This window comes from Lepus europaeus, chromosome 5 (assembly GCF_033115175.1).
Source record: "Lepus europaeus isolate LE1 chromosome 5, mLepTim1.pri, whole genome shotgun sequence".
In the NCBI taxonomy this organism is placed as follows: Eukaryota; Metazoa; Chordata; class Mammalia; order Lagomorpha; family Leporidae; genus Lepus; species Lepus europaeus.
This window is the reverse complement of record NC_084831.1, coordinates 106,327,622-106,353,990: the sequence shown is the minus strand read 5'-3', so window position 1 is coordinate 106,353,990 and position 26,369 is coordinate 106,327,622. Positions and strand designations below refer to the sequence as shown.

General features: G+C 44.8%; 1 protein-coding gene across 3 annotated transcripts in view; it reads right to left on the bottom strand.

Annotated features, from left to right (window-relative positions):
- CTTNBP2NL (CTTNBP2 N-terminal like) overlaps window positions 1–24,163 on the bottom strand; it is a 64,279-nt gene extending 40,116 nt beyond the window's left edge. The window contains exons 1-3 of one of the 3 annotated variants that reach the window (XM_062191968.1): window positions 24,089–24,163; window positions 10,228–10,353; window positions 5,851–5,958 (exon numbers count right to left, since the gene is read on the bottom strand). In XM_062191968.1, the coding sequence (XP_062047952.1) occupies window positions 5,851–5,949 (99 nt within the window). In that variant the 5' untranslated portion in view covers window positions 5,950–5,958; window positions 10,228–10,353; window positions 24,089–24,163. Of the gene's footprint in view, window positions 1–5,850; window positions 5,959–10,227; window positions 10,354–23,341; window positions 23,446–24,088 lie in introns of those variants that run through there. The other 2 variants (XM_062191967.1, XM_062191969.1) reach the window with 2 other exon arrangements.
- Between the last annotated feature and the right edge of the window lie 2,206 nt (window positions 24,164–26,369).

The window sequence follows — 26,369 nt, the reverse complement described above, 5'->3', positions numbered from 1 at the left end:
TATACCTTGGTTCCTAAAAGAATGGACTTTGAAACTTACATTATAATAATAATAGCTAACAGTAAGTGAGCAGTGCATGCCTCTATTAGATTTGCTATCTCATTTAGCTCTAAAAATAACCATACCATTTTATAGATAAAGCTTATGTGGTAAAATAATTTGTCTAAAATCACACAACAATTAAGTGGCAGAGCTCACAATCTTATAATTGAATGTTCTTGTAGATAGTTTTGTAGAATACCTAGCAATTATCTTTATGGCTCTTTCCTGAACACCTAGCATTGCATATCTGGACTTTAAAGAGCAGGAATAAAAAATATCAACCACTTCATCTATAAAAAACACATTCGGGGTTAGCATTGTGGCGTAGTAGGTTAAGCAATTCCTGATTGCTTAAAAAACTCACAACAGTTAAACCTATGGTGCGACATATTACATTGTCTCATACTCCAAATATATTTCTTTTTTTTTTAAGATGTATTTTATTTATTTGAAAGAGAGTTACAGTGAGAGGTAGAGACAGAGAGAGTGGTCTTCCATCCGCTGGTTCACTCCCCAGATGGCCGCAACTGTGGGAGCTGCGCCGATCCAAAGCCAGGAGCTTCCGCCGGGTCTCCCATGCGGGTGCAGGGGCCCATGGACTTGGGCCATCTTCTACTGCTATCCCAGGCCATAGCAGAGAGCTGGATAGGAAGAGGAGAAGCAGGGGCTAGAACCGGTGCCCATATGGGATGCCAGTGCTTCAGGCCAGGGCATTAACCTACTGCGCCACAGCGCCGGGCCCCCAAATATATTTCTAACTTTATCATGTCTATAACATTTTTGCCTGTAAATTTTCTTGCTTGGGGAATTTTGCAGTGGCCTTTGGCCAAAAACAAAAGAGTTCTATCCTAGGCTTTAAAAGTTTTACCTGTTCTTTTAATTGAGGCATCAGTGGAAAGGATTTCAAGACTTCTTCAGCTAATTTTATATGAAAGTTGTGATTCTTTATCATTTATCACTGTATTAGCAATTTAAGAATGCTTTAAAATAAAATGATTACACCAGTGCCCGCACTGTGGTGCAACAGGGTTAAGCCGCTACTTCCAATGCTATCATCCGGCATCCTGTATCAGAGCACCAGTTTGAGTCCCAGCTGTTCTACTTCTGATCCAGCTCCCTGCTAAGGTGCCTGGAAAAGCAGTGGGTGGCCCAAGTGCTTGGGGTCCCTGCACTCATGTGGGAGACCCAGAAGAAGCTCCTGGCTCTGGCCTGACTCACTCCAGCCATTGTGGCCATTTGGGGAGTGAACCAGTAGATGGACAATCTCTTTCTGTCTCTCCCTCTGTCATTCTGCCTTCCAAATAAATAAAATAAATCTTAAAAAAAATATATATATTAATGAATGTATGGTAGCTTCTACTTTGTCATAGCTTAGTGCTGTTCTGCATTAGATTTAAGACGTGCAGCTGTAATGTACCTAGTATGAAAGATTCAAAAGAAGACTCTTTCATCTCAATTTCATTAGCAGGCAAATATATTTTCCAGAATTTATAAATGGCTGTTGATTAAGGTTCCTGCACTCTCCTCTGGGCAGACACAGATCGTGCTACGAAGCCATTCCCCAGACTTTTCTTGGCTTGCTTGCCGAACTGTGTGGTTCTACCCCTTACCTTTGGCTTCCCCCACATTGTTCATGAACAATGTCATTTGCTTTTAGTGCAGAGGGGACTCCTATCATGTCCTCATTCATAAAGTGCTCCAAGGGGAAGACTTGCACAAAGACTGCTTTTCTCTGACATGATACCTTCTAAAACAGAAAATTATGTCATGTAAAATTTCACAGCGACCAAAGACAATATAAATGGCCTCTGTAACAAGTAGACTTCAAATACAAGACATGCTGAATATTGCATTGTTTTCTATTGCCTTCCCTGGGTCTCTGCCAAATGTCTTGGCTGCAATGGAGGCAGCTTTGGGGTAGAAAGAGACTCTACAAGGGTACAGCCACAACCTGCTACTTTGCAGAAATTTTGGAAAATGAATCAAACTCTTTTACAATCCTAACTTAATAGGTAGGATCCACTTACAAACCATGAGGACTTTACAGTACATCACTAAAGAACGCTAACCTTCCTTGCCTGACCTGTTATTGTTCAATGAAAAGAGGTAATGAGCCACATGGTTTTGCTCAGATACAAATTGAAGAATAGATTTTATGTCTAGAAAAAAAATCTATTGTGACAGTGAGGAGGAAAAAAGATACCCTTTTAGAAGTGAAAGCAAGAGAGAAAGGAAAAACCAGTTACAGATATTTAGAACAAAGACCAAAACCTTCTCTATCCACTAAGCATGAATTCAAAACTAATACTAAAAAAAAAAAAAAAAAAAAAAAAAGAGTAAGCTGCCATATTAGTGTAAGAAGTTCAACAGGTGTTTGTTGTTAAGCAAAAACTATATAACGCAGTAACACCTTGATATATTACAGAACCAACCAACCAACCAAGCTTAAAGAATCTGATATGGCAGTTTCTTTTCTCAAAGGCATCAAAAAACTTTAACTCCAGCTGCCACCAGTTCCATCTGACAACAGATTATTTAAAGGTGTGTCACTTTTGGTGCCACTATCACTTCACCTAAACTGCACAGAGTTTTAGCCTCAGAACAACTTTATCACCCACAGACTGTACACAGACTAAATATAACATTGGTGCCAGATTCTGAATGGGATCTTATATCAAAATGCTCCCTTAATTATAGCTCTTTATTTCTCAAGCTGCTCCTTGAACTTGTCAGAAGCTGACTGTAGTAACTAAAATTGGACTCATGCAGAAAAAAAAAATGCATCTCAGGAAAGCCTGTGCAATAGCACTTCTGCCTCTGCCAACGTGCAAACCAGCAGGCAGCACGTCACAGAGCACGTGAGAACAGGCTCCACAACAGCCACTCTGAAAGTCAGTCTCCTAAAGCAGCCTGCTACAAGGGCATAATCATTTCATTTGTTCCACAAACATTTACTGAGTAACAGTACAGCAGGGCCTATGCTAAGTGCTGAGGGTAGGATGATTAGGTGTTCTAGGTCTGTACAATTCCTAAGGCTGAAAAGCAGAGGTCATATTAGTAAAACTATAAAAGAGAAAATAAGGTCATCCTCTTATTTTTCTATCAGAGGCAGCCATTTCGGCCAGCGCTGTGGCTCACTTGGCTAATCCTCCGCCTGCAGCGCCGGCACCCCTGGTTCTAGTCCCGGTTGGGGCGCCAGGCACTAGTTCTGGTTGCTCCTCTTCCAGTCCAGCTCTCTGCTGTGGCCCGGGAAGGCAGTGGAGGATGGCCCAAGTGCTTGGGTTCCTGCACCTGCATGGGAGACCAGGAGAAGCACCTGGCTCCTGGCTTCAGATAGCGCAGCACCAGCCATAGCACCATTAGGGGAGTGAACCAACGGAAGAAAGACCTTTCTCTCTGTCTCTCTCTCACTGTCTATAACTCTCTCTCTCTCTCACTAACTCTGCCTGTCAAAAAAAAAAAAAAAAAAAGAGGCAGCCATTTCCACACCCACTCCAATTATGAGGGGACTGTGGCAGTTGCAAAGTAGGAGAAAGAAGTGAGAATAACAAAAGGCACTAAGGGGTGAGGATTAGGAACAGCTCAATCTATACTGAATTGTTTTTTTTTCTTCATTGATCAGATAAAGATGGACTAAGAAAAGGGAGGTGTCCTGGGTTAAGGCTAAGACTACTGGTAATACTAGTGGAATGGGGTTATGGGAAATTGAATAGAGTTTCATGAACTCACAGGGAAGCGGAAAGTGACAAAAGCAAAGGCTATGAAAGTGGAAGAAATGAGTCACCAACTGGTGTTTACATTTATACACGTTGGCAGGAGAGTCATTAAAAAATCAGGCACTGCTGAGGACACAGTAGAGACTTCCATTCAAATAACTGGCAGCCACTGACTGCTCGCTGGATATGGGGTATGTGACATGTGCTGGCAGGAAATAAATAAAAGGATAAGAAGAAATGAATCCTACACTACTGTAGTATTTGCAACGTCACGCAAATTATAAAGTGTTACATATGTTATTAATAATATATTATTATTATAGACAAAGAAGTTATGTTCTAGACAGACTGAGTAACCTGACGAACGCCACACAGCTATGCAGGATGGTATGATCGGCAAAGACTGAGCAGAGAACTTGAATATACATGACTAAGCATGTGTCAAGGCCATACACATGTGATCCCCAAGGAAGCCATGAGACAGACTCTATGCCCCCATGTCAGAAGAGAACTGCCTCAGGTACTTTGGAGAATTAACATCACTGGGGAGTACTTAGTACACATCATATTGCTACAAGGAAAAAGAAAAAAAGCAGTAGTTACCTCAAGACATATCTAATTAGATTAAAATGTCAGCCTTTTTCAGCTGGCTTTAAAAGACTTAATATGGGGGCCAGCGCTTTGGCACTGTGGCACAGCGGGTTAAAGCCCTGGCTTGCAGTGCTGGTATCCCATAGGGGCATTGGTTTGAGTCCCGGCTGCTCCACTTCTCATCCAGCTCTCTGCTATGGCCTGGGAAAGCAGTGGAAGATGGCCCAAGTGTTTGGGCCCCTACACCTGCATGGGAGACCAGGAAGAATCTCCTGGCTCCGGGCTTCAGATAGGCTCAGCTCCAGCTGTTGTGGCCATTTGGGGAGTGAACCAGCAGATGAAAGACCTCTCTCTCTCTCTCTTTCAAATAAATAAAAATCTTAAAAAAAAAAAGACATAATACGTTACTCCAAACAATTCTGATAAATTTAATTTTGATCACAATTATCATCTCAGGGTAATCCAAGAAAAGACCACCCAAATATGAATAAATGAACAGACATAATCCAAATCAGTGTGAAAAGGGAAAAAAGAAGAAAAACTGAAGATACAGCTTCCTCATGAACTCAATTGTTGGCGACTTGGGAAATCATTGATTCTTTAAGTCCCCAAGATTGGCAGGGAGCAAACGCTCTTTGTTGCTGTAAAGCAATCTTCTACCAAGCATCTTCCTATGAACACATATGTCCCTTTATTCAGTGAGGAGCCAGGATAACTTTGAAAAGTGTCGTAAAGCACTTCATAAACCTTCCATTGAATGGACTTTAAGATGTACATCAGTAAGTTCTCTTCTATTAACACTGATCTCTGTGGTTGCACTTTGCAGGGGCTACTCCTCTCCAGCATGCTCAAGTCGCACCTTGTGTGGTCAGCTCCCCACCCTTTGGGGAATACCATCTTCCTACTCTCACACGGCTACACTTAAGGCCTGTTCTTTCCCTGTCCAAATCTGCTCTCAGGACAGACTGGGAATACTGGTCAAGGTGTAAAGGACTCAGGACATTTGAAAAGATTTATGCCCCCTTGTAGTTTTTCTACAGAGACTTCACAGTTCCCACATACCTTCCCCTTTCTCCTCCACACACACACACAACCTCCCCACCCTGGCATTCTAACAGACACCAAATACTTCAACAAAAGGAAGCATTCTTGATCTGGGGTCTGGGGAATCCAGGGATGTTTTCTTGGGGTTCTTCATCGCTCAGACATTATACCCTGCATGTTGGCATGTCAGTGCATATACCTTACAATTTTCAGGAAGTCCTCCAAAAGGCCAGCACTCAGAAACTGTTCAGGTGACATTAAACTAAAAGAATGAAGTTTCAGGTCTAGACACCAGCTAAAGAGACTAGGGAAAGGCTCCCCCAGGGTCCCTACGTTACGTCGCATGGTGGGGCTCAACAGCAAGCATCACTGTATCTCCCCATCAGTTTCAGGGGGGCTACAGCAGTACCATAAATAACTTACAGCCAGTATGACCTCTTTTTTTCTTTTAACATACCTTTAAAGCTTCTATAACAAGGTCCCTTGCTTCAAGCTCTCCTTCAAGAATACTGAACAGTGTCAGGAGTTCAGGCTTGCTGAGTTTTTCCAGATTCATTCTGAAAACCTAAAACAAAGACAATGATCAGACAATCTGCAGAAGACAGAGTTAATCTGATTAAAGGAAGAAAGGAGACAGATAAGAAAACAGGCACGATTACAGTATGAAGTGCTTAAGAAAGGAAACAGTTACAACTACATAAATGCAAACACCTTCCAAAGTTAATCACAAGCTGAGCAGAAAGGGAAAATCAGATTCACTTTCGTTATTGATTTCCTCGCCATTCACAAAGCTCAAATTTTCATCATCTTTCCTCTGGGCACATTTACAAATGAGCATCCAAGGTCTAAGAAAGAATTAGTCACTAATTTGGTTCATGTAAAATTGTGTTACAGCTCATACTACTTAACAGAAAAATTGTTATATTATGAGAAGATCTCCCAACTTTAGATAAGAAAATTACAAAACAGCATATAAAACACTCTAACATCCCTCTTTAATTAGTTGAAATGAAATAGAAATGATGTTTGAGATAATAGTTAGGGAGTATAGGAAAATTTTCTTTTCAACTGTCTACTTTCACAGTACCTGTCACAATATTTGTATTCTGTATAGTAAAACAGGCTTGAATACAATAACACACAAGATTGATTTATTTGAAAGGCACAGTTACAGAGAGAGAGGGAGAGACAGAGATCTTCCATCCCGCTGGTTCACCACCCAAATGGCCACCAATGGCTGGAGCTAGGCCAGTCCAAAGCCAGGAGCCAGGAACTTCTTCAGGATTTCCTATACAGGTGCAGGGGCCCAAGCACTTGGACCATCTCCAGCTGCTTTCCCAGGCACATTTGCAGGGAGCTGGATAGGAAGCAGAGTAGCCAGGACCTGAACAGGCGGCCATATGGGTTGCCAGTGTTGCAGCTTTATCCACTACGCCACAGTGCTGGCCTGACAAGTATATTCTTAAATCACGCCTTTAAATATTTTGTTTCAAAATATTGGCCAGGCAATTACAAACTGAATTCCACTTAGTAAGTTCACAGTTCTACCAAGGTTTACATCTTTTGAAATAACTGTTAGCTGGCAAATTGTGTGGCACAAACCTGTCCCTTCTCACAGGCCACGCACAGACCAAATGTGGACCGCTCAGCCATCTCTGAAGGGTCTTCTGACCGGGCTGTGGGGTACACTACATTTCGGAATTCGCACAGTACAGCCACTGCTGTTTTCCCTCCCCCACTTTTTACCTCCAAACTGCCACCCTCATAGAGCTTTCTTTGAAGTGAGAAGCAACAGGAGCAGCTCACACACCCTCCAGAACTCCTCACTCTTACTGCGTCCTGGAGGCGGGCGCCCCGAGCCTGACTGACTCCTTCCAGAGCTGCTGCCCTGACGGGAAGAACACGGACAGAACGCATTCCCCACTGTGGTGTTGGACTGTGTCGGGCATGATGGACAGATCTCTTACCCTATGGTGAAGCAGCCTGAGTGTGGCCTCAGTTCTAACGCTAACTTTCTAACGAGTGAATTTTAGCAACTAGTACACGATTCTTCCTTTGGTATCAGAGCTATGTCTCCTAACAGTTATTTTGCAAAGGAAAGCAAACAAAAGAAAAATTCAACAAGCCTAACCACATGATACATGATGTAGGCTGGGATGCTGGGAGTGCACAGGGCTTTGCAGTCAGACGCCTCAGCAGCGTTTTCCTAGTCGTGTGACTGGGCGAGCTTTCTGGTTCTCAGTTTTCTGAGCTGAGAAGGGAGGATGACGGCGTCGAAGTCACAGGTTACTCAGAAGACTGTTGGTAAATGCAGGCCGTCTTATCCAGTTCAGGAAACCAGCCAAATAATGGTGTAACTTTTTTAAAATTAATTTTTACTTATGTATTTGAAAGGGAGAGAGTGATGAGTGAGTGAGAGAGAGAGAGAGGTAGAGGAGAAAGAGAAAATCCATCTTCCATCCTAAACATCCAGGGCTGGGCGAGGCCGAAGCCGGGAGTCAGGAACTCAATCCAGACCTCTCATGTGGGAGGCAGGGACCCAAGGACGGGTCCTGCTGTCCCCCAGGATGTGTACTAACAGGAAGCTGGAACCAGGACAGGAGCCAGGGCTTCAACCCAGCCACTTGAATGTGATGTGGGCATCCCACGGGGTGTCTTAGCTACTACAGCCAACACTCACCCCTGGTTTAATCATTAATAGCTACTATCTTCTTTCACTTTTCAGAAGAATTTTAAGAAGGATATTACCAAAATTTAGGGCAGCCAATATCAGTAACGTCAGAAATAACTTCCACTGCCCTTTTGTAGCTGGGAACCACAAGTGGACAACTGTGACGCGTCCCAGAGTGAATCCACTGTGAATCACACTGGTCTCTGAGATAAGCACCCCCATTCCTGATGGTTTCATGTTCTTATTTCCCTCCAAGAGATTATAAGGTGGAGGAAATATCCTATCATTTAATGCTCTCCCCTCCCATTATGCTGAGCAGATAATAAGCACGTGGTAAAGGTACTCCATAAATAACACTGGCACACAGTACATCAGCTGAGCTTATGAGCATGAAGGCAAGAAGGGAGGAACGGAGGTAAAAATGATGGTGCTCACACATGACTCTCTTCAGTATTCACAGTCCTTAAATATTCTTTATTCATAGAGACCCCAAACTGTCACTTAAATCCAAGCATAGTATGAGCAACACACAATGGACTGAGAGTATTTTAGCCTCAGCTCTGCCACTGAACACAGCAGAGGAAACTACCCGGGTGCTCTGGCTCTGAGGTTCTTTTGTTTGTTTTTGTTTTTTAATTTTTAAAGATTTATTTATGCATTTGACAGGCAGAGTTACAGAGAGGCAGAGGCAGAGAGAAAGGTGTTCCATCCGCTGGTTCACTCCCCAAATAGCCGCAATGGCCAGGAGCCAGGAGTTTCTTCCGGTCTCCCACCGTGGGTGCAGGGGCCCAAGGACTTGAGCCATTTTCTACTGCTTTCCCAGGCCACAGCACAGAGTAGGATTGGAAGTGAAGCAGCCGGGACTCAAACCAGCGCCCGTACGGGATGCCAGCACTGCAGGCAGCGGCTTTACCTGCTGCGCCACAGCACTGCCCCCTGAGTTTTTGAATAGGTAAAATGAAGCCTGGTTAGTCGTAAATCTTTCTTAGTTCCATTCTAACATTCCAGGTAAAAATCCAGTACTACTTGTTAGAGAGTAAAATTAAGTAAGAGGTAAAAAATATACAGAACTAAATCAAACTGTACCTAAGTATGTGAAGTACTATGACAAACATACAGCCTTATAAAAGATTAAAATCTTCAGTCACTTTATTTATGAAGCAGTCCCGCCTAGGCAAGAAGTCTGTCAGTGGCACAGAGCAATTTCTTGTAATCTCTGTAAATCACTTCTGCATACAAATTTTATGATCTGGAACATTTTATCAATATGTACCAACTCATTTAGCATACCGCCTACATGAAGTGAATACCACACAAACATTACAAAGGCGGGGTAGGCATTACGGTGCTTCGGGTTAAGCTGCCACTTGCAATGCCTGCATCCCATATTCGAGCGCCAGTTGGAGTCCTGGCTACTCTGCTTCTGATCCAGCTTCCTGCTGATGCATCCTGGGAGGACACAGATGATGATCCAATTGCCTGGACTCCTGCCTCCCACATGAAAGACTAGTTGGGAGTGCCAGGCTCCTGACTTTGGCCTGACTAGCCCTGGTTGTTATCAGCAATAGGAGACTGAACCAGTGGATGGAAGATATTTTGGTACTCTGCCTTTTTTTTCTTTTTGGAAATTTATTTATTTATTTGAAAGGCAGAGTTATGGAGAGAGAGACAGATGGTTCACTCCCTAAATGGCTGCAATGGCCAGAGCCAGGTAGGTCTGAAGCCAGGAGCCAGGAACTTCTTCTGGGTCTGCCATGTACGTGCAGGGGCCCACTGAGGCCATCCTCTGCTGCTTTTCCAGGTACATTAGCAGAGAGATGGGTTGGAAGTGGAGCAGCCAGGACTTGAACCAGTGCCCATATGGGATGCCAGCATCAAAGGCAGTTTCGGCCCCCACTATGCCTTTCAAGTCAATGAAAATAAATTAAAAAAATAAGAATTTAAAAAATATAATACAAAGCAGGAAAAAGAAGGGCCACAGCTGTGCAACTCAATAATCTGTTTTTGCATATTCTAATAACCTTTCTTTATAAGTATTAAAATTTAGCAATTCCTTGCTATTTGAACCTAATGTCAATATCTGGAATAATGAATTTTTGTCTGAAATATAAACGAAGGATAATAAAACTGTTTTAGGATGGTGGGGGTGGAGGTGATACTGACCTGTAAATTGGCAGAATTACACTTTTGTCCTCAAGTATAAATTCTTAGGGCTTTCTTCAGTTAAAATTTGGGAAAATCAACAACTATATTTAAAATGCCATCAGCGTGGTGGAAAAGTGTCCAGTGCTGCAAAATAAGAAATGCATTGATAAATTTGGTCAATCCCATGAATTTCAGCTGTCATTATTGCAGATGAGGCCTGACAGCTGTAGGCTGACACTGATAAGAAGGAAGGAAAGAGCCAGTTCTTCCAGTTGAAGCTGGATAATGTAGGAAACATACCAGGGATCGGACTTACCTTCACAACCACAAATAAGAAAGGGGGTGCTTTCAAATTTTTTTAACTTTAAAATGTCTACTGTCATTTCAAGGACTAACTTCTCAATGTCACTAGAAGAAACTGATTTTTCTCTCTCTTTGAATTAATAAAAGCCTATTTGCTTGGATCACAATGACTTTGGAATAACTAACTCAGAAAAATATCATAATCACATCTGAAATTTTTAAACTGCCAGATTCACATAGGAAAATTTTCATCTCTTCACTTCCTTTAAACAAACAAATCAACCAATCACTACCTCAACTGTCTATACGACTGGTTACACAGGTTCAGCTTCTATTTTTTCCTATAGCTTTCAAATATTAAACGCTGAATTGTACGCAATTTTTGTTTATATGTTCCTAACACTGTATGAAGTCCAGGATTTAAAAAAAAAAAACATGATAGGCTTTGCATTTATTTTGATAAAATGTAATTTTTGTCTGGAACTTCAAGGCACCAAGTCTAAAAACCTAACTTAATTTGTTGAAACCTAACAAGTCAAATAAGGACAGTGTCAAAGGAAGAAATAATGCAGCAATAAATTCTTGATTGTTTCATTCAAGTCTTTAATTAATTATGAATCTCTCAATTTAGAAGTGTGGGTTTTTTTATGCTGTCAACAGTATAGAATTAACAACATGGAAGCAAACCACTGAGTAAGTTATCCCAGCAATTTCTGCTCAATAATGGGGAAAATTATGTGGCTCAGGGTTTTCAGAAAAAGGCAGTTTTAATCCCATATTTATTATCAGAAATATGATTGCCAGATTTTTGGCATGCCACATTGGTCTACAGACTCATTCCCTCATTTTCTAAATGAGCTGTTACTTGTGTTGTCAACAACCATTAAGTGACTTTGAAAGACAAGATCATTTCAACCAGATGCTGAGCTCATGTCTTCCATTAGAGTTTCTCCAAGACCCAACTCTCCTTAGGGCTTAGACACAGATATTTCTGCCCAAGGAATGCCACAGTCTATATATTTGAAATAAAAACCACCTGTGGACAAGTTGTCTGGCTACATTATCATACCCATGGTATAGCCAGCTGTAGCTATATTATGCTTTATAGATTTCTCAATTAAATATATATATACAATATATAAATATATATATATATACAAAAAGAGCTAAAGCCATACATATTTCCACACCCAGAAGAAATAAGCCCATTTAAAGGTTTAAGTATGAAGCTTATTTTTATGTTTCCAACTGATTTCAACTGAGCTTGCCCAGATACCATTTAGTCTATTCACAGGCTGTTTCCCACCAAGCCAGCGTCACCGTGTCTCTTCTACATGAACTTTGATGTGCCACAGTCAAAAGAATTATGGGTGTCAAAAAGGGCATCATCCCCGCCCCACCCCTTAACTGCCGGTGCTGCATGGGTGGTGGTGTGGCTCAGCCCTGCTAACTTTATTCTAACCTCTGCCCCTCTCGAGATAATCCCCAAGCTTACGAGCTTCTGCTTGTGGTTGTCCCAGCTTCTGCTCCACAACTCTGAATGGCTTCTACAGGATAGCACTACTCATTGTTGCCCTTTCACCACACAGAGATTGGCACAGAAAAAGAAATACCACAAACAGCCTCTCCAGCTATGCAAGCAGTCGGGCAGGGCAGGGTAGGACAGGGCGGACGAGATATTTGCGTCTAGTATCTGGGTGTGAGTGTATGTTTATGTGGGACTGAAGGCTCTTTTTTTCCCCAAGTGATATGGGGCCAAGAGGGAAAACAGTATTTTTAGATGAGCCTTAGATAGTTCTTGACATAGAAATACTTTTTAAAAAATACACATATAAAAAAATCAACTCAGCTAATATATTTCTTAAAAGTCAGTTATTTTATCTAGGAGAGGTTATGGCTGCAAAGCTGGATAAAAATTATTTCTTTTTATTTATTTATTTGAAAGGCAGAGTTACAGAGAAGCAGAAGTAGACACAGAGGCAGAGAGAGAAGACTTCCCTCCACTGGTTCACTCCTCAAATAGCCCCATTAGCCAGAGCCGTGCCAGGCCGAAGCCAGGAGCTTCTTCGGGATCTCCCATGTGGGTGCAGGGGCCCAGGCACTTGGGCCGTCTTCTGCTGCTTTTCCCAGGCCATTACCAGGGAGCTGGATCAGAAGCACAGCAGAAGTGGAACGGCGGCTTTGCCCGCTACCTCACAGCACTGGCTCCAAATTACTTATCATATATTCAGATACCAAATTTAAGTAATTTATACTCCGACTACAACTGACTCAGATTTCAGGCGAGTTAGTAAATCTTTATTAATGACCAAATATGAGCAAAGATGTAAATCACACTGTTCCAATTATATACTCTTTTCATGAAAATATAAGGAAAGCAAACTATGGAAGGTTAGTTAATTCTTAAAACTCAAAGAGCTGGGGTGGGTGTTTGGCCTGCGGTTAAGACACCCTATTCCTTATCAGACTCCACGGGTTTGACGCCTGCTTCCAGCTCCTGACTCTAGCTGCCTGCCAACATGAGTCCTGGAAGCAGTGTTGATGGCTCAAGTAATTGGGTTTCTGATACCCTGTGGGAGACTTGGATTGGACTGAGTTGTGGTCCCCAGTTTTATGCTGACCCTTCTATGGCCATTGCTGGCAGTCAGGAGTGACCTAGTGGCTGACAGCTCTCTCTCTCTCTCTTTAGCTCCAGTTCTCGCTCACTCTCTGCCTGCTTCTCAAATAAAATGAAAACAAATAATTTTTTTAAAGTTTTTAAGGGCTGGCACTGTGGAATAGCAGGTAAAGCTGCCGCCTACAGTGCCGGCATCCCAAATGGGTGCCAGTTCGAGTCCTGGCTGCTCCACTTTCAATCCAGCTCTCTGCTATGGCCTGGGAAAGCAGTGGAAGATGGCTGAAGTCCTTGGGCCCCTGCACCCATGTGGGAGACCCAGAAGAAGCTCCTGGCTCCTGGCTATGGATTGGCCCAGCTCTGGCCATTGCAGCCATTTGGGGAATGAACCAGCTGATGGAAGACTTCTCGCCCTCTCTCCCTCTGCCTCTGTAAATCTGCCTTTCAAATAAATAAATAGATCTTAAAAAGTTTTTATAAAAATGGTGTTTTTCACAGCTTTCCACTGGATAACATACTTTTTTTGAAACTCAGTATATATGAAATAATAATAAAAGAAACTTGTCACATTTATAAATATTAAATCTAAATATGGACAAAAATGCACTGCTATTTTTAAAAATGTATCCAAAGCAACCTCTTATCTGTGGGGTGGAGGGGGGAGTGTTGACACATTATCTTGACTATCTCAAAAGATGTAAGGTTCCCCACCACCTGGCATATCTGGTTTTCAGAGGGTTATTTAGGCATTTGGGTAAGAGAGTGACAACATTCCAAATGAACACTCTCATTTCTCTCTTGGCATTTTAAGGTTGGACTAGGGAAGGAAAACATGTCTACATGCTCTCAGAAAATAATTTCCTAATCAAGAAAGCAGATCTTTTGTGCATTTGTTAAAGAAGGCTGTTTTTGCTATTATTATTTACAAAAGTATTTAAAATCAAGGTTAAAAAATTATATTTCATTCAATTTGCTTTTTATATTAGGCAGTGTCAGTTTTATCGCCAATACCTCAACTCAAGCTACTCTCAGTTAAATGTAAAAGACACTGCTGAACTATCTGGATCCCCATAACGTGCTAACAGGCTGTCCTGTGCCTCTCCCCCACCAAAATCCATGTGTTGAAGTCCTAACCCATACCACTTCAGAATGTGACTGTATGTGGAGACCTTGTCTTTAAAAGGGTAATTAAGTTAAATGAGGTCTTTAGAGTGGGCCTCAATCCAGTGTGACCAGTATCTCCATAAGAAGGGGAGAATGTGGATGTGGACAGATGGGAGAGAAGACAGCCTGTCCAAGCCAAGGTGAGAGGCCTCAGAAGAAACCAACCATGCCGATGCAGGAGTCTTGGACTTCCAGCGTCAGATTGTAAAAAATGTTTCTGTGATTTCAGCCACCTGGTCCGTGGTCCTCTGTTGTGGCACCCCAGCAAGCTACCACAACATGCTAATCACTTTCTACTTTTAAAGCCCATTATACCAAGTAGGCTTTCTAAACTCTCCATCAGAGCACCACGATATGAGGGGTCTGGAAAAATGTCCTAGAAAATTGGTATTATGGGGGCTGACACTGTGGCACAGCGGGTTAACGCCCTGGCCTGAAGCACCGGCATCCCATATGGGTGCAGGTTCTAGTCCCGGCTGCTCCACTTCCGACCCAGCACTCTGCTATGGCCTGGGAAAGCAGTAGAAGATGGCCCGAGTCCTTGGGCCCCTGCACTCGTGTGGGAGACCCGGAGGAGGCTCCTGGCTCCTGGCTTCCAATCAGCACAGCTCCGGCTGTTGCGGCCAACTGGGGAGTGAACCATCGTATGGAAGACCTCTTTCTCTCTGCCTCTCCTCTCTCTAACTCTGACTTTCAAGTAAAATAAATAAATCTTAAAAAAAAAAAAAAAAAGAAAATAGGTATTATGACTATGCATGGGTTTCAAAAAATGTTTTGCATCCAAATAAACATCTTTTAGTGTTGATGAATGCCCTTACATACTACTTCTCAGAATATCTGGTTTTATCAGTGGCTTCTTTTCTAGCCACACTATACAGACTATAGACAGCATCAGATAAAACAGCATGGTTTTGGAACACTTTTAGAGACCGTAAATTTCAAGACCCTTTGAAGGAGGGTGCTGTGAGTTATCCTGAAATATCACATGAGGACTGCACTTGCAAATAAGTGACCATGGTGCTATGGGACCAAGCTGTGTGCTTACCCAACACCGTCAATACAAGACTTTGAGGATCAGCACTGTGCCGTCCTATATGGGCGCTGGTTTGAGCCTGGGCTGCTCCTCTTCCGATCCAGCTCTCTGCTATGGCCTGGGAAAGCAGTAGAAGATGGCCCAAGTCCTTGGGCCCCTGCACCTGCGTGGGAGACCCAGAAGAAGCTCCTGGCTTCAGATCAGCCAGCTCTGGCCAATGCAGACATTTGGGGAGTGAACCAGCGGTCTGAAGACTTCTGTCTGTCTGTCTCTCTCTGCCTCTGTAACTCTGCCTTTCCAATAAATAAATACATCTTTAAAACCAAAATACAGACTTTAAAGCAGATCTCAAGAGACCAGCTCTGTAACAAAGCTAATACTTAGGTCAACACTTCCAATACTCCATTCAAAGCAGATTCTAGGATATCAGGTTTTCTGGATTTATGCTGACTACAGAAGTTAGTAACTTCAATTGTACAAAGTTAATTACCATTACCTCAGAGTTCTATAGTATAGTTTTTAAAGAATTTAAGCAATAATAGCAATAATGAGAAAAGAAAAACATTGCGCTAAATGTTGATAATATGTGCTAGACAGTGCTCTGTCATTGACGTGTATTAACTTAAATCAAGTCGCATAACACCTTCAGGTGGCAGGTAGCCTAACCATCACCCAGAAATTCATCAGCACCTCATTACAGACGGCAAAGCTGAGGCAGAGGCTAAATAACGGCTCAAAGTTTCATATAGCTAGTGGATAGCAGACATGAGATTTGAACACAGGTAATCTGAGTCCAGACGCTCTCTTGGCAACCACTGCTCCTAGGTAACTACCGTTCACATCTGATCTTTTATTCAGGGGGTGGAGAGATCCCTGCTAAAATATGATTCACACGCGAGGAAGGGACCTCAGAAATAATCTAATCCAGCCCTCTCCTTTCACAGACGAGTACTGAGGCCAGAGTTGTTGCATGAATACTCACGGCTTTTTAAGACCTAGTGTACTCCACTTCCTGGGATACCGTGACAGAGATCAGATGTTTGTTTTGTTTTCATGCATCTCTGGTGTACGTATCTCTTTCTTTCTCTGTCTCTCTATGTGTGCTCTTACATAATGCCGCCAAAATTTACACATTTATTGAAGAACAGGAGGAAGTAGTCTGATGATCATAAACAAATATTTACACATCTCTTCCCCCCAAATGAGGACATTAGCACAAGACTATTAAAAACAGGTCTGTCTACCTGGATATCTGCTCACACCCTTTCAAGTATTCTGTGAGGCAAGACCAAACCAGAAGAACTACATTAGCTGAACTACTGCAACGGGTATTACTGAATAATGAAAACGAATAGTTTTATATTAATACAAACATTTTACTTAAAAAGATAAATCTTTTAACATCAGACTATTAGCAGAAGTTTGAACCATTTCAATGACATTTGTTAGTTGGCTTTACCTGGTTTAAATGAAATGATAATTTCAATGATTATTTCAATCAAATAAGTTTCAGTCTATAGCATCTGTCTATCAGTCCCTTCAATTTCTGCTCTTTTAAAATCAAGTTACCACAGAAGGGAACAGTAACAGGTAGACTGATTTTATTTACAGTAAGTGATCCATGGGCCACAATACTAGGGCAGCCTAGAATGCAAAACCCCTTCAAATGCTAATACAGGCTGAAGTCACTGACTCCACTAGGATTCCAAACTGGGAGAAACTCCACACAGAGTATGGTATGGAGGATTAATCGTGAAGCAGTTAAGGTTCCTGTATCTGAGCTATGCCTATAACCCGACTCTGCCAAGAACTGCAAAGAACTTCACCCAAACCTCTGACAAAAATATAACCTAGTGATGGTGTTTTGCAGATCACAGATTTTTTTTTTTTTAAAGTTTAACATCTGGTAGCAACTGATTATCACAACAAACCTAGCAACTGTTTGCGCTCCCACTTTCTTCAGGGGTAATAATTCTCCTGGGGAGGTGGGGGGGTTGAGAGTTATAGTGGGAAGTGCAGGGATTCTAGAATATTGTGGCACTGTCATTTCATAATTCCTTGACTCACTTAATCTCTGAGCTTCAGCTCTTTATCTATAAAATCAGGATAATAACATGTACTCTTAGCAGGTGGCTTCATGGTTTAAATAAGTGACTGGTCAGGTCTCTCACTTCTCAGAACACTCATTTGGTTTCATCTGCCAGGACAACGAAGTTTGGCTTTACCAATGGGTCATCACTGTCTATTGGTCAAGTGTCTAATTTACAGATCAAAGGCAAGTTTAGTCCTTCTGAGTTGGAGGTTCCTGGGAAAGTCAGCTTAGGGACGCACACATTCAACCCATTTCCAGGCCAATGGCGTCTGCACACCACTTGGGAAAAGAGAAGGACATTCTTCTGCCCAGCCCAGCTTTTTGTGCCCTCCGCTCACAGGTGGCAAGAAGCATGCCTCTGCTTCACTGAATTTTTACAGCTTTTAATAAAGTCACAGTTTAACTTGTAATGACTGTGAAATGGATTTGCTAAAAGTATCACAGCTGTGTTTTACATTAAATTAAATGCACGATGGATAAGTATCTACATTTATAACTCAGAAGCAGGTACTTTAGTGTATCAACTCAACTGTTTACATGTCTCACAAGGATCTGAACTCTGATGGACAACCCCTCGTTCTATAAAACTTGATGAAATGTAGCACTTAGGAATCTCTTGTTCAAAGGGCCACTATAAAGAAATGTCTAATACCTTGAAATCTCATCAACAAAATTTGACTTTATCTCTTAGGACATGAGAAGCCATCTTTAACCAGGTGAATGAGGAAAGCATAGTTTTAGCAAGGCTAAGCCTTAAGGTACAGAGTGGACTTGACAAAAGAGAATTTCGAAGCAGACAGAACTGCTGGGAGAAGAAGTTAACAGTAGGGCTATGAGACAAAAATGTATGAGCTAGGATGATGGCATCGAGGATGGAACAGACTGACACAATGGATGTTACAGAGAACTTACAGTAAGTTGGTGATTGATTCCATTTAGGGAGGCAAAGAGAGGAAATAATCCCAGATTAGCTGAGGTTTTGAGGCTGGGCGACAAGAATGATGATGCCACTAACAGAAACAGGGATGTCAGAAAAGGAACTGGCGTTACGGGGAGATGATGACTAAGATGGGAGACACGCTGAATGAGAACTAGTTGGACCCCAACAGGGCCCACGTGAGGAGTCAGCTGGTGTGGTGAGTGCCAAGGCTTCCGAGGGGAGAAGCCTCTGGGGAAGGCCCTTTCTTGGTCCTCAGTTCAAGGACAGGAGGCATCAAGAAGAGGCTGCTGTGCAAGACCATGCCAGATCAGTTTTGTACTCTCAAATACTAAACCAGTTAAAACTAGATTGGTTCTATTACTCCTCTTGCACCTACTGTAACAGAAAGAACCAGCCAGCAGAAGCCAAGTCATCTTCCCACCCACCCAAACGCCACAGTTTCCTCTCTTTTTCCAACAACTAATCTCTCAGGTGCCCTTCACCCTTCTCTCCATCATAACCTAGAATTCTTCTCCCTTTTGAAATCATTCATCCTGGTTTCTCCCTTCTGTCTTCCTTCCCTGGCTCTCACCCTTCTTTTATTTATTTATTTATCTATTTATTTATTTAAGATTTTGTTTGTTTCTTTGTTTGAAAGGCAGAGTTACACAGAGAGGCAGGGCAATACAGAAAAGGATATCTTGGCCGGCGCCGCGGCTCAATAGGCTAATCCTCCACCTTGCGGCGCCGGCACACTGAGTTCTAGTCCCGGTCGGGGCACTGGATTCTGTCCCAGTTGCCCCTCTTCCAGGCCAGCTCTCTGCTGTGGCCCAGCAGTGCAGTGGAGGATGGCCCAAGTGCTTGGGCCCTGCACCCCGTGGGAGACCAGGATAAGCACCTGGCTCCTGCCTTCAGATCAGTGGCCATTGGAGGGTGAACCAACAGCAAAGGAAGACCTTTCTCTCTCTCTCTCTCTCTCACTGTCCACTCTGCCTGTAAAAAAAATATATATATATATATATATATATATCTTCCATTTGCTGGTTCACTCCCCAAATGGCTGCAATAGCCGGGGCTGGGCCAGGCCAAAGCCAGGAGCTTTAGCCAGGTTTCCCACATGGGGGCAGGGGCCCAAGGACTTGAGTCATCTTCTGTAGCTTCCCTCGGGCACATTAGCAGGGAGTTGGGTTAGAAGTGGAGCTGCTGGGATGCAAACCGGCATCCATACATGATGCCAGCCCTGCAGGCAGCAGCTTAATCCGCCAGCCCCAGCTCTCACCGTTCTATTAGGACAGAGCCAGAGCACACCTTAGCCCAGCCTTTCCCAGCACCCCACATAAAGGTGTATGCAGGTGCCCCTAAAGCACTCAAGTCAGGAATTTTTTTTTTTTTGTCTGCAAACCCACCATCCTCTTCTCTCCTACTTTCTTTTTCTTTTTAGAAGATATATTTATTTGAAAGGCAGAGTGACAGAAAGAGAAAAAGAGAGAGGGAGCTTGTCCATCAACCGGTTCACTCCCCAAATGGCCACAACAGCCAGGTCTTGGTTGGGAGGGAGCCAGGAGCCAGGAACTCCATCTGGGTTTCCCAAATGCATGGCAAGCACTTGGGCCATCTTTCACTCAAGGTGCATTGTCAGGAGGCTGCACTGGAAGCAGAATGGCTGGGACTGGAACGGAAACTCCAATAAGGGATGGCAGAGACACAGCAGTGCCTTAACCAGCTGTGCAGCGCCGGCCCTTCGTTCCTATTATGCTAACAACTAGGGTTATATTCTTTAAACTCAATATCAATTAAGGATTATAGAAGCCAGAAAGGATTCAAGAGTAAAGGACACATTTGGATTGAAAGCTTTGGCTTTGTCCATGAAATATAGTTTGGAGACACTTGGCAAGGAGGACCATAGTATTGCAATCTGAGTTCAGTACCTGCTTGTGGCCCTGTTCTCTTCAATGCACAAACCTTCACTCTCCCCTTCCTCCACTTTCACTCTTACGGCCCCTAACCCATGTGTTCTTCTCACCTTCGTTTCTGTTGTTCCTATAATGACTTCTAAATTGTGGGGCATGGGGGAGGGTAGTCTTCAAAAGCAAGGCACAAGTCGCTTTTAATCAAAATTGCTATTGAAAATTCCTGAAGCCTCAGGGAAGATGCAACCCTGCACAGTAACTGTAGCACCCACAAAGCTATTTGCCAGCTAGGATGGCGGTACTCAAGAGAGCGCAGCTCTGAGCAACTGGTAATTCAGAACAAATCCACCAGCTGACTGAATCCCTTGCCTTTCTTTGTTCCAGGCTAAAACGTTCAAGAAAGAGAATTTGCGTGAGAAAATTATTAAACACACACACACACACACACTCCCAGACAGACACACACTCTCCTGAAAGTCCTTAGCTCAGACTTTTGAGATCATAATATGCAAACTCTGCTTCCCTCTTCTTAGGAACCTAAGCTATATACCGAAAAATTTTCGACAAAACCAACCAATAAGTAAAATCACGCTAATTCTTCACCTTTGCAAAAAATGCTAAATGAAGTAGAAAATATTTCATATTAAATGTTTTAATTCACATGCCACATGCTAATAATAATAACGGTAATAATACCTATCAATTATTAAGTGCTTCTCATATGCAGGCCCCAGTTCTTTCTATCCCACAGCTGAGGAAACTGAAGAATGGCAGAGATGGAAAACTCTGCCCTTACCCTGGGCCCCACTACACAGTGGTAGAGCTGGGATTTGAACCCAGGTTTGCCTTTGAAGTCTGTAGTGCCAACAGCCGCCCTCTACAGCCTCGCCATAAACAAGCCATTTTCTCGCTTGAAATACATAAACTAAAACTTGGAAGACTCGATTTTCCTTATTAGCAGCAAACACTCAGGGTATTTAGAAACAGGCTGACAAGCCAAGAGATGGGTCAATCAGCTGACTAGACAAAGTGCCCCTGGAGATGAGTCTCTGCTTCTCACCTGGCACATCTCAACTCCAGCTCAATGACAACACCTGAGAAACGCACCAGTCTGCTCCACTCAGAAAAGCCAGCACTCAAAGTCAAGGTCTGCGATTTAACGGGCAACACGGCAAACACAAGTCCATTGCCGACTGTGTATTACGTCCACCATAATCAGTCCATGTGATTACACTGGGGGGGGGGGGGGCGATCTGTTTATATAGTTAGTGCCAGCTTAAAAGCAAAAAATCAATGAAAAATCCATTTTGAAAAATTCCGAAATAAATCAGTAACTTATCAAAACCAAACACTCAGAGAAACTATCCTTCAATGGAAATCAGCAATCAGTTAGTACGCTCTCCTCAACTTACTTCATCCCCATTAGGTCAGTCTTAGAAAATGCACAGGTTTCACTTGGGTTACTAAGTCTGGTTCATATTTCATGATGGCAAAATTATATTACCTGGCCAGCAGATGTTTTCTTATGATACTGGAGTTTTAGAAGACCCCAGATAAGGAAAATCAAGTCAGATCAAGACCAAAAACATATGTTTATACTAATAAGGCATGCCATATTTTATCAGCACACTATCTTTCCAGTTTAAGACAACAGCTTCAAACTAAGTTCCTTAAACACTCATTAAGTCGCAGTATATATACCACACACTGTAAAGGATAAAAAGATAAAAAGAAAGCTCTATCTGCCCTCACAGAATCTGTAATTTAATAAGATGCACATACAAATTTTCTGCTTCCGAAATGTTTTCTTCATTTAACACACCAGACGGACGCTGAAAAAGTTAGAGGAGCTTTCCAAGACGCAAAGCTGTATCAAACAGGTCCCGCTTAGTGTACCGAATCATCCAAGGATGTTATTTGCCTTTTCCTCTCATTTATTAAGGCCCTGGCAGTTGCCACCAACTGGTGTCCTCAGCCTCTTAGCTTATTTTCTGTCCTCTGCCCATGTAATAAGATACACCTTCTTGGGATTTCCTGTTCTCTGCTTTTTTCTGAGGCCCATGTCTTTCCCTCCTAGGGCAGCAGAGCACTCTGTGCTGCTGGGGAGACCCTGCACACACAGTCTTCTTGGTGCTTTCCTCCTGCAGGTCTGGAACAACCACTGAGCAGCTCCGCCAGCACTGAGAACCGCTCTGCAGACTCGGAACGCAACCATGCAACACCCATTACCTCCAGGAAGTCATCCCAGGATGGCTACGCAGGGGAGTGAGAGACAACAGCCCTCAGTCACCCTCTGTGATTCCAACTCCTTGCATCTCATTGCTTTGGCTAAATATAACAGCAGTGAGATGGACTTGAGATGGAAAGCAAAGCAGAGGAAAAAAAAAAAGGCTAAAAATACAGCAGGTTTTAATATATAGAAGTGCTAAGCACAGACGGTTACTGAGGGCTCCAGGCCATGAACATTAGGCAAAAGGCATCACTGTTGCATCTGCTACAAACCCTTTCCAAGCACGCCACAGACACATGTGTTGGTATTTACACATGTTAATAGCTAACGTCCACCTTGCCTTTATTTACCCTTATCTCTGAGATACACAATTTATTGCTGATATTCTAAATTTTGGTAGATGATAATGGAATTATAAAACCAATCAATAACATCCTATAGGTTTTTGTGTCCCACTAGGGGAAAAGCCACTCTAAAAGAGGGGCTGGGGAGTAATCAAAGGCCGAGGGCCCAGATTAATCATAAACCTAGACGACTGAACCTGAATTTTCTCCCCACACTTCCTGCCTTTTGTCTCAACCTGCAGTACGGCTTCAAGGTTAACTGGCTTCTCCCTGAGCAACGGGCTCAGCCCCCCCAGGCCGGCGAGACCCTCGTTCCTCATTTATTTATCTACCCCGTTTCATTTGAAAACACGCTCTTGTTCATTGATTGTCAAACAATACGCCCTGTATTCCTACCCACGCGAAGCCAACTCTGCAGATAGCCCACACGCCCACCTCGCCGTGAAACACAAGGGGGATGGCTTCCCATCAAGCTCTCGGGGAGAAAGCAGGGTGGAAAGCAAAAAGAAAACGCAGCTCAAACCTGAAACGACCCTCAGAAGCTGGGCTGTCCCGAAGCAACAGAGGGGAGGTACAAAGCGTGGTGGGCTGGGGGTGCCATTTCTCCTTCTTCCAGAGTCTACAAGAGTCCCGAGGCCAGGGAGCTCTGGACTCCCCCGCGGAGAGCAGAGGGTCCCCGGGGCTGCCGGGGGGCTGCAGAGGGGCTGCAGAGGATGGGGTATGGGCAGAACCAAGCGGGGAAGGCCGCTTCGCCCGTGCAGCTCGCCGTCTACTACGCGTCTTGGCTTCTCCCGCCCCCCTTCGCCTCATCCTTCCTTTTGGAAAGCTGATTTGCTGTTACGGAGGAAACCGGCCCCGGCGCCACCCCGGCGAGCAGGGACAGGTGGAGGGAAAGCGGGCTGGCCCCCGGAGGGAGCACGGCGAGGGTGGGGGCGGCAGCCTACAGACCGGGAACCTGCGATTCCCGCGCCAAGGCTGGGGCGCGGGGCGGGAGGGGCTTCTAGGTGAGCGGCGCGTCCCGGGGGAAGCCGCTGCCCGAGGGGCCGGGGGCTGAGGGGGTGCAGCAGCAGCAGCGGCGCGGACCCTCGGAGGATGCGGAGACGCCTCCTCGGGGGAATACCGGGAGCAGGAGGCGGCGGCCCCGCCCCCTCGGGGGTGGCCGCGGCGACGAGAGCGGCCGGCGGCAGCGGCTGCCCGCGCTCCTGCGCCGGCTTTTCTCCGAGAACCCGGCCTCCCGCCGCCGCCGAGCCCAGGCACCCGCGGCCCCTACCTTCCCGCGGCGCTCCGGGATCCGCTCCCCGCCGCCTCCGCCGCCGCCACCCGTTCCCCATCCACAGCCCCCGAGGTCCCGCCTCCCCGGCCGCCGGCGGGGCCACTGGCATTCGCCCGGGCCAGTCGCCGCCGCGTCTCTCCAGCGCCGGCACCAATCCACGCCGGCTGGAGGAGGAGCTTCTCCAGTGTCAGGCAGGCTCCTCCCAGGGCCCCAGGATCCCTTTTGTTTGGAGAGAGCCAGGCTGGGATGGAGGTGGCGTCACTTCCGGAAGGAAGCGCCCTCCTCCAGCCGGGGCTCCAGGGTGGGCTCGTGCTGCCCCGCGCCCGGGTTCTGCAACTTTCTTACCTTTTGTGCAGTTCCTGGGCAGGGCCCGGGCCCGAGCGCTAGGTTCTTGACCCTGACTGTAACGGGAGGTTTGGGATTGGCGGGCGTCTGATGGCCCGATTGATGGGAATCCTATGTAAAATGCTAATAAATACAGTGAGCTTTGTTGTCTGCTTTAAAATTAGCTGTTGAAAACTTGGTAACGTGGCTTCCTGCTCTCCCTCCCTCCCTCCCTTTTTCCTGGACGCGCCTGGGTGCTGGAAGCAAGGGCGCCTACAGGAAAGACCCGTGACCGACCACTCCTCTGTTTCAGAGACGTGCAGGAGAGGATACTAGGTCTGGAGCCCCCGGGGCAGAGACACGGGATAGCACCCAGGAGGGCATAGACGGAGCCTGACTGCCTTCGGGCCAGGAATGGAGCAATTCCAAGTTTGTGTGGCAAGTCTCTTGCCAGGTGAGGAGACTTCTTCGTGTTCCTGGTCCCTGTACCGCAGGGTAAAGGCTGAAACAAAGGACAGTGTGGAGGAAGCAAGGAATGCAGATGTTGGTGGCAGCACGCTAAGCAGGACTCAGAACCTGCAGACAGGGAACGTGCACCACTCTCTGAGGTCGAAGTTTCCTTTTTCCTAGGCGCACAGGTGGAAATTGATCGGAACCACACTATTTTTAGCACAGTAAAAGTACTTATAAGACAAATGTTTCTAATGTGTAATGTATTACCTTTAATTCAGTATTGCTTGTTTGAATTATTCTTTGCAACACAGTCGTGGGGACGCACCCACCATCCTGCAGGCAGGGCGCAGTTTACAGCTTGGGGGGGGGGGTAGTCAGTCAGTCTGTAACCACCTGCCCAGGTGGGAGTTTTTATCAGGACATCACTGTGCAGGGGCTTTCATATCATGACATTTAATCTTCAGTGCTGTATGAGAACTCGGTCCCTATCCTGTAAGATAGGCAACATCCGGCCGATGCTGTGGTGCAGTGGGTTAAGCTGTGGCCTGCAGCGCTGGCATCAGTATGGGCTCTGGTTCAAGTCAGTCCCAGCTGCTCCACTCCCAATCCAGCTCTCTGCTATGGCCTGGGAAAGCAGCAGCAGATGACCCAAGTACTTGGGCTCCTGCACCCACGTGGGAGACCTAAAGGAAGCTCCTGGCTCCTGGCTATGGCCTGGCCCAGCCCTGGTCGTTGTGGCCATCTGGGCAGTGAGCCAGCAAGGGTCCAATGCAGTCACGACACGGTCACTGTTTCTCGGTTCTCAAGGAACTTTACTCTTGGAGACAGAAGGAAAGGGCAAGGGGAGAGGAGAAAAGAGGAGGGGCCGCGGCGGCGGGCAGCGGCGGGCGGCGGCCCACCCAGATCCCAATGTCCCTTTATATCCCAAGTCCTGTGGAGCATGTGCTCCACAGCTAATAGCGGTTCTCTTCACGTGCAGTTTATGCTGATATCGTCCAATCAGATGAAAGGACGCGTATAGTCTCAGGTTGAAAGTTCATCTGTTTCACCTGGTTCTTCCTAGTTGTTTATGCAGAGTCCATCCTGCCTCAACTTCATCTGTTTCACCTGGTTGTTTTCGTAGGCCTTGTGGTTGACCCATTGCTGCAAGCTATGTAGATACAAAAATGAGGAGGTTCCCACAGGTGGGCAGCCTGCAGTTCCCCACAGTCCTCTCTCTCTCTAACTCTGCCTTTCAAATAAATAAATCTTAAAAAAAAAAAAAAAAAGACCACATTGTGTCCAATTTACAGAGGAGAAGACAGAGACAAGAGGGGTTAAGTAAGGTTATAGAGCTAGTAAATGGTAAAGAAAGCACCTGCAGGGCTGACACTGTGGCACAGTGGCTTAAGCCACTGCCTGTGCTGCCAGTATCCCACAGGAGCACCAGTTTGAGTCAAGGCTGCTCCACTTCCAGTCCAGCTCCTTGCTAATGAAAGCAGCGGAAGATGGCCCAGGTGCT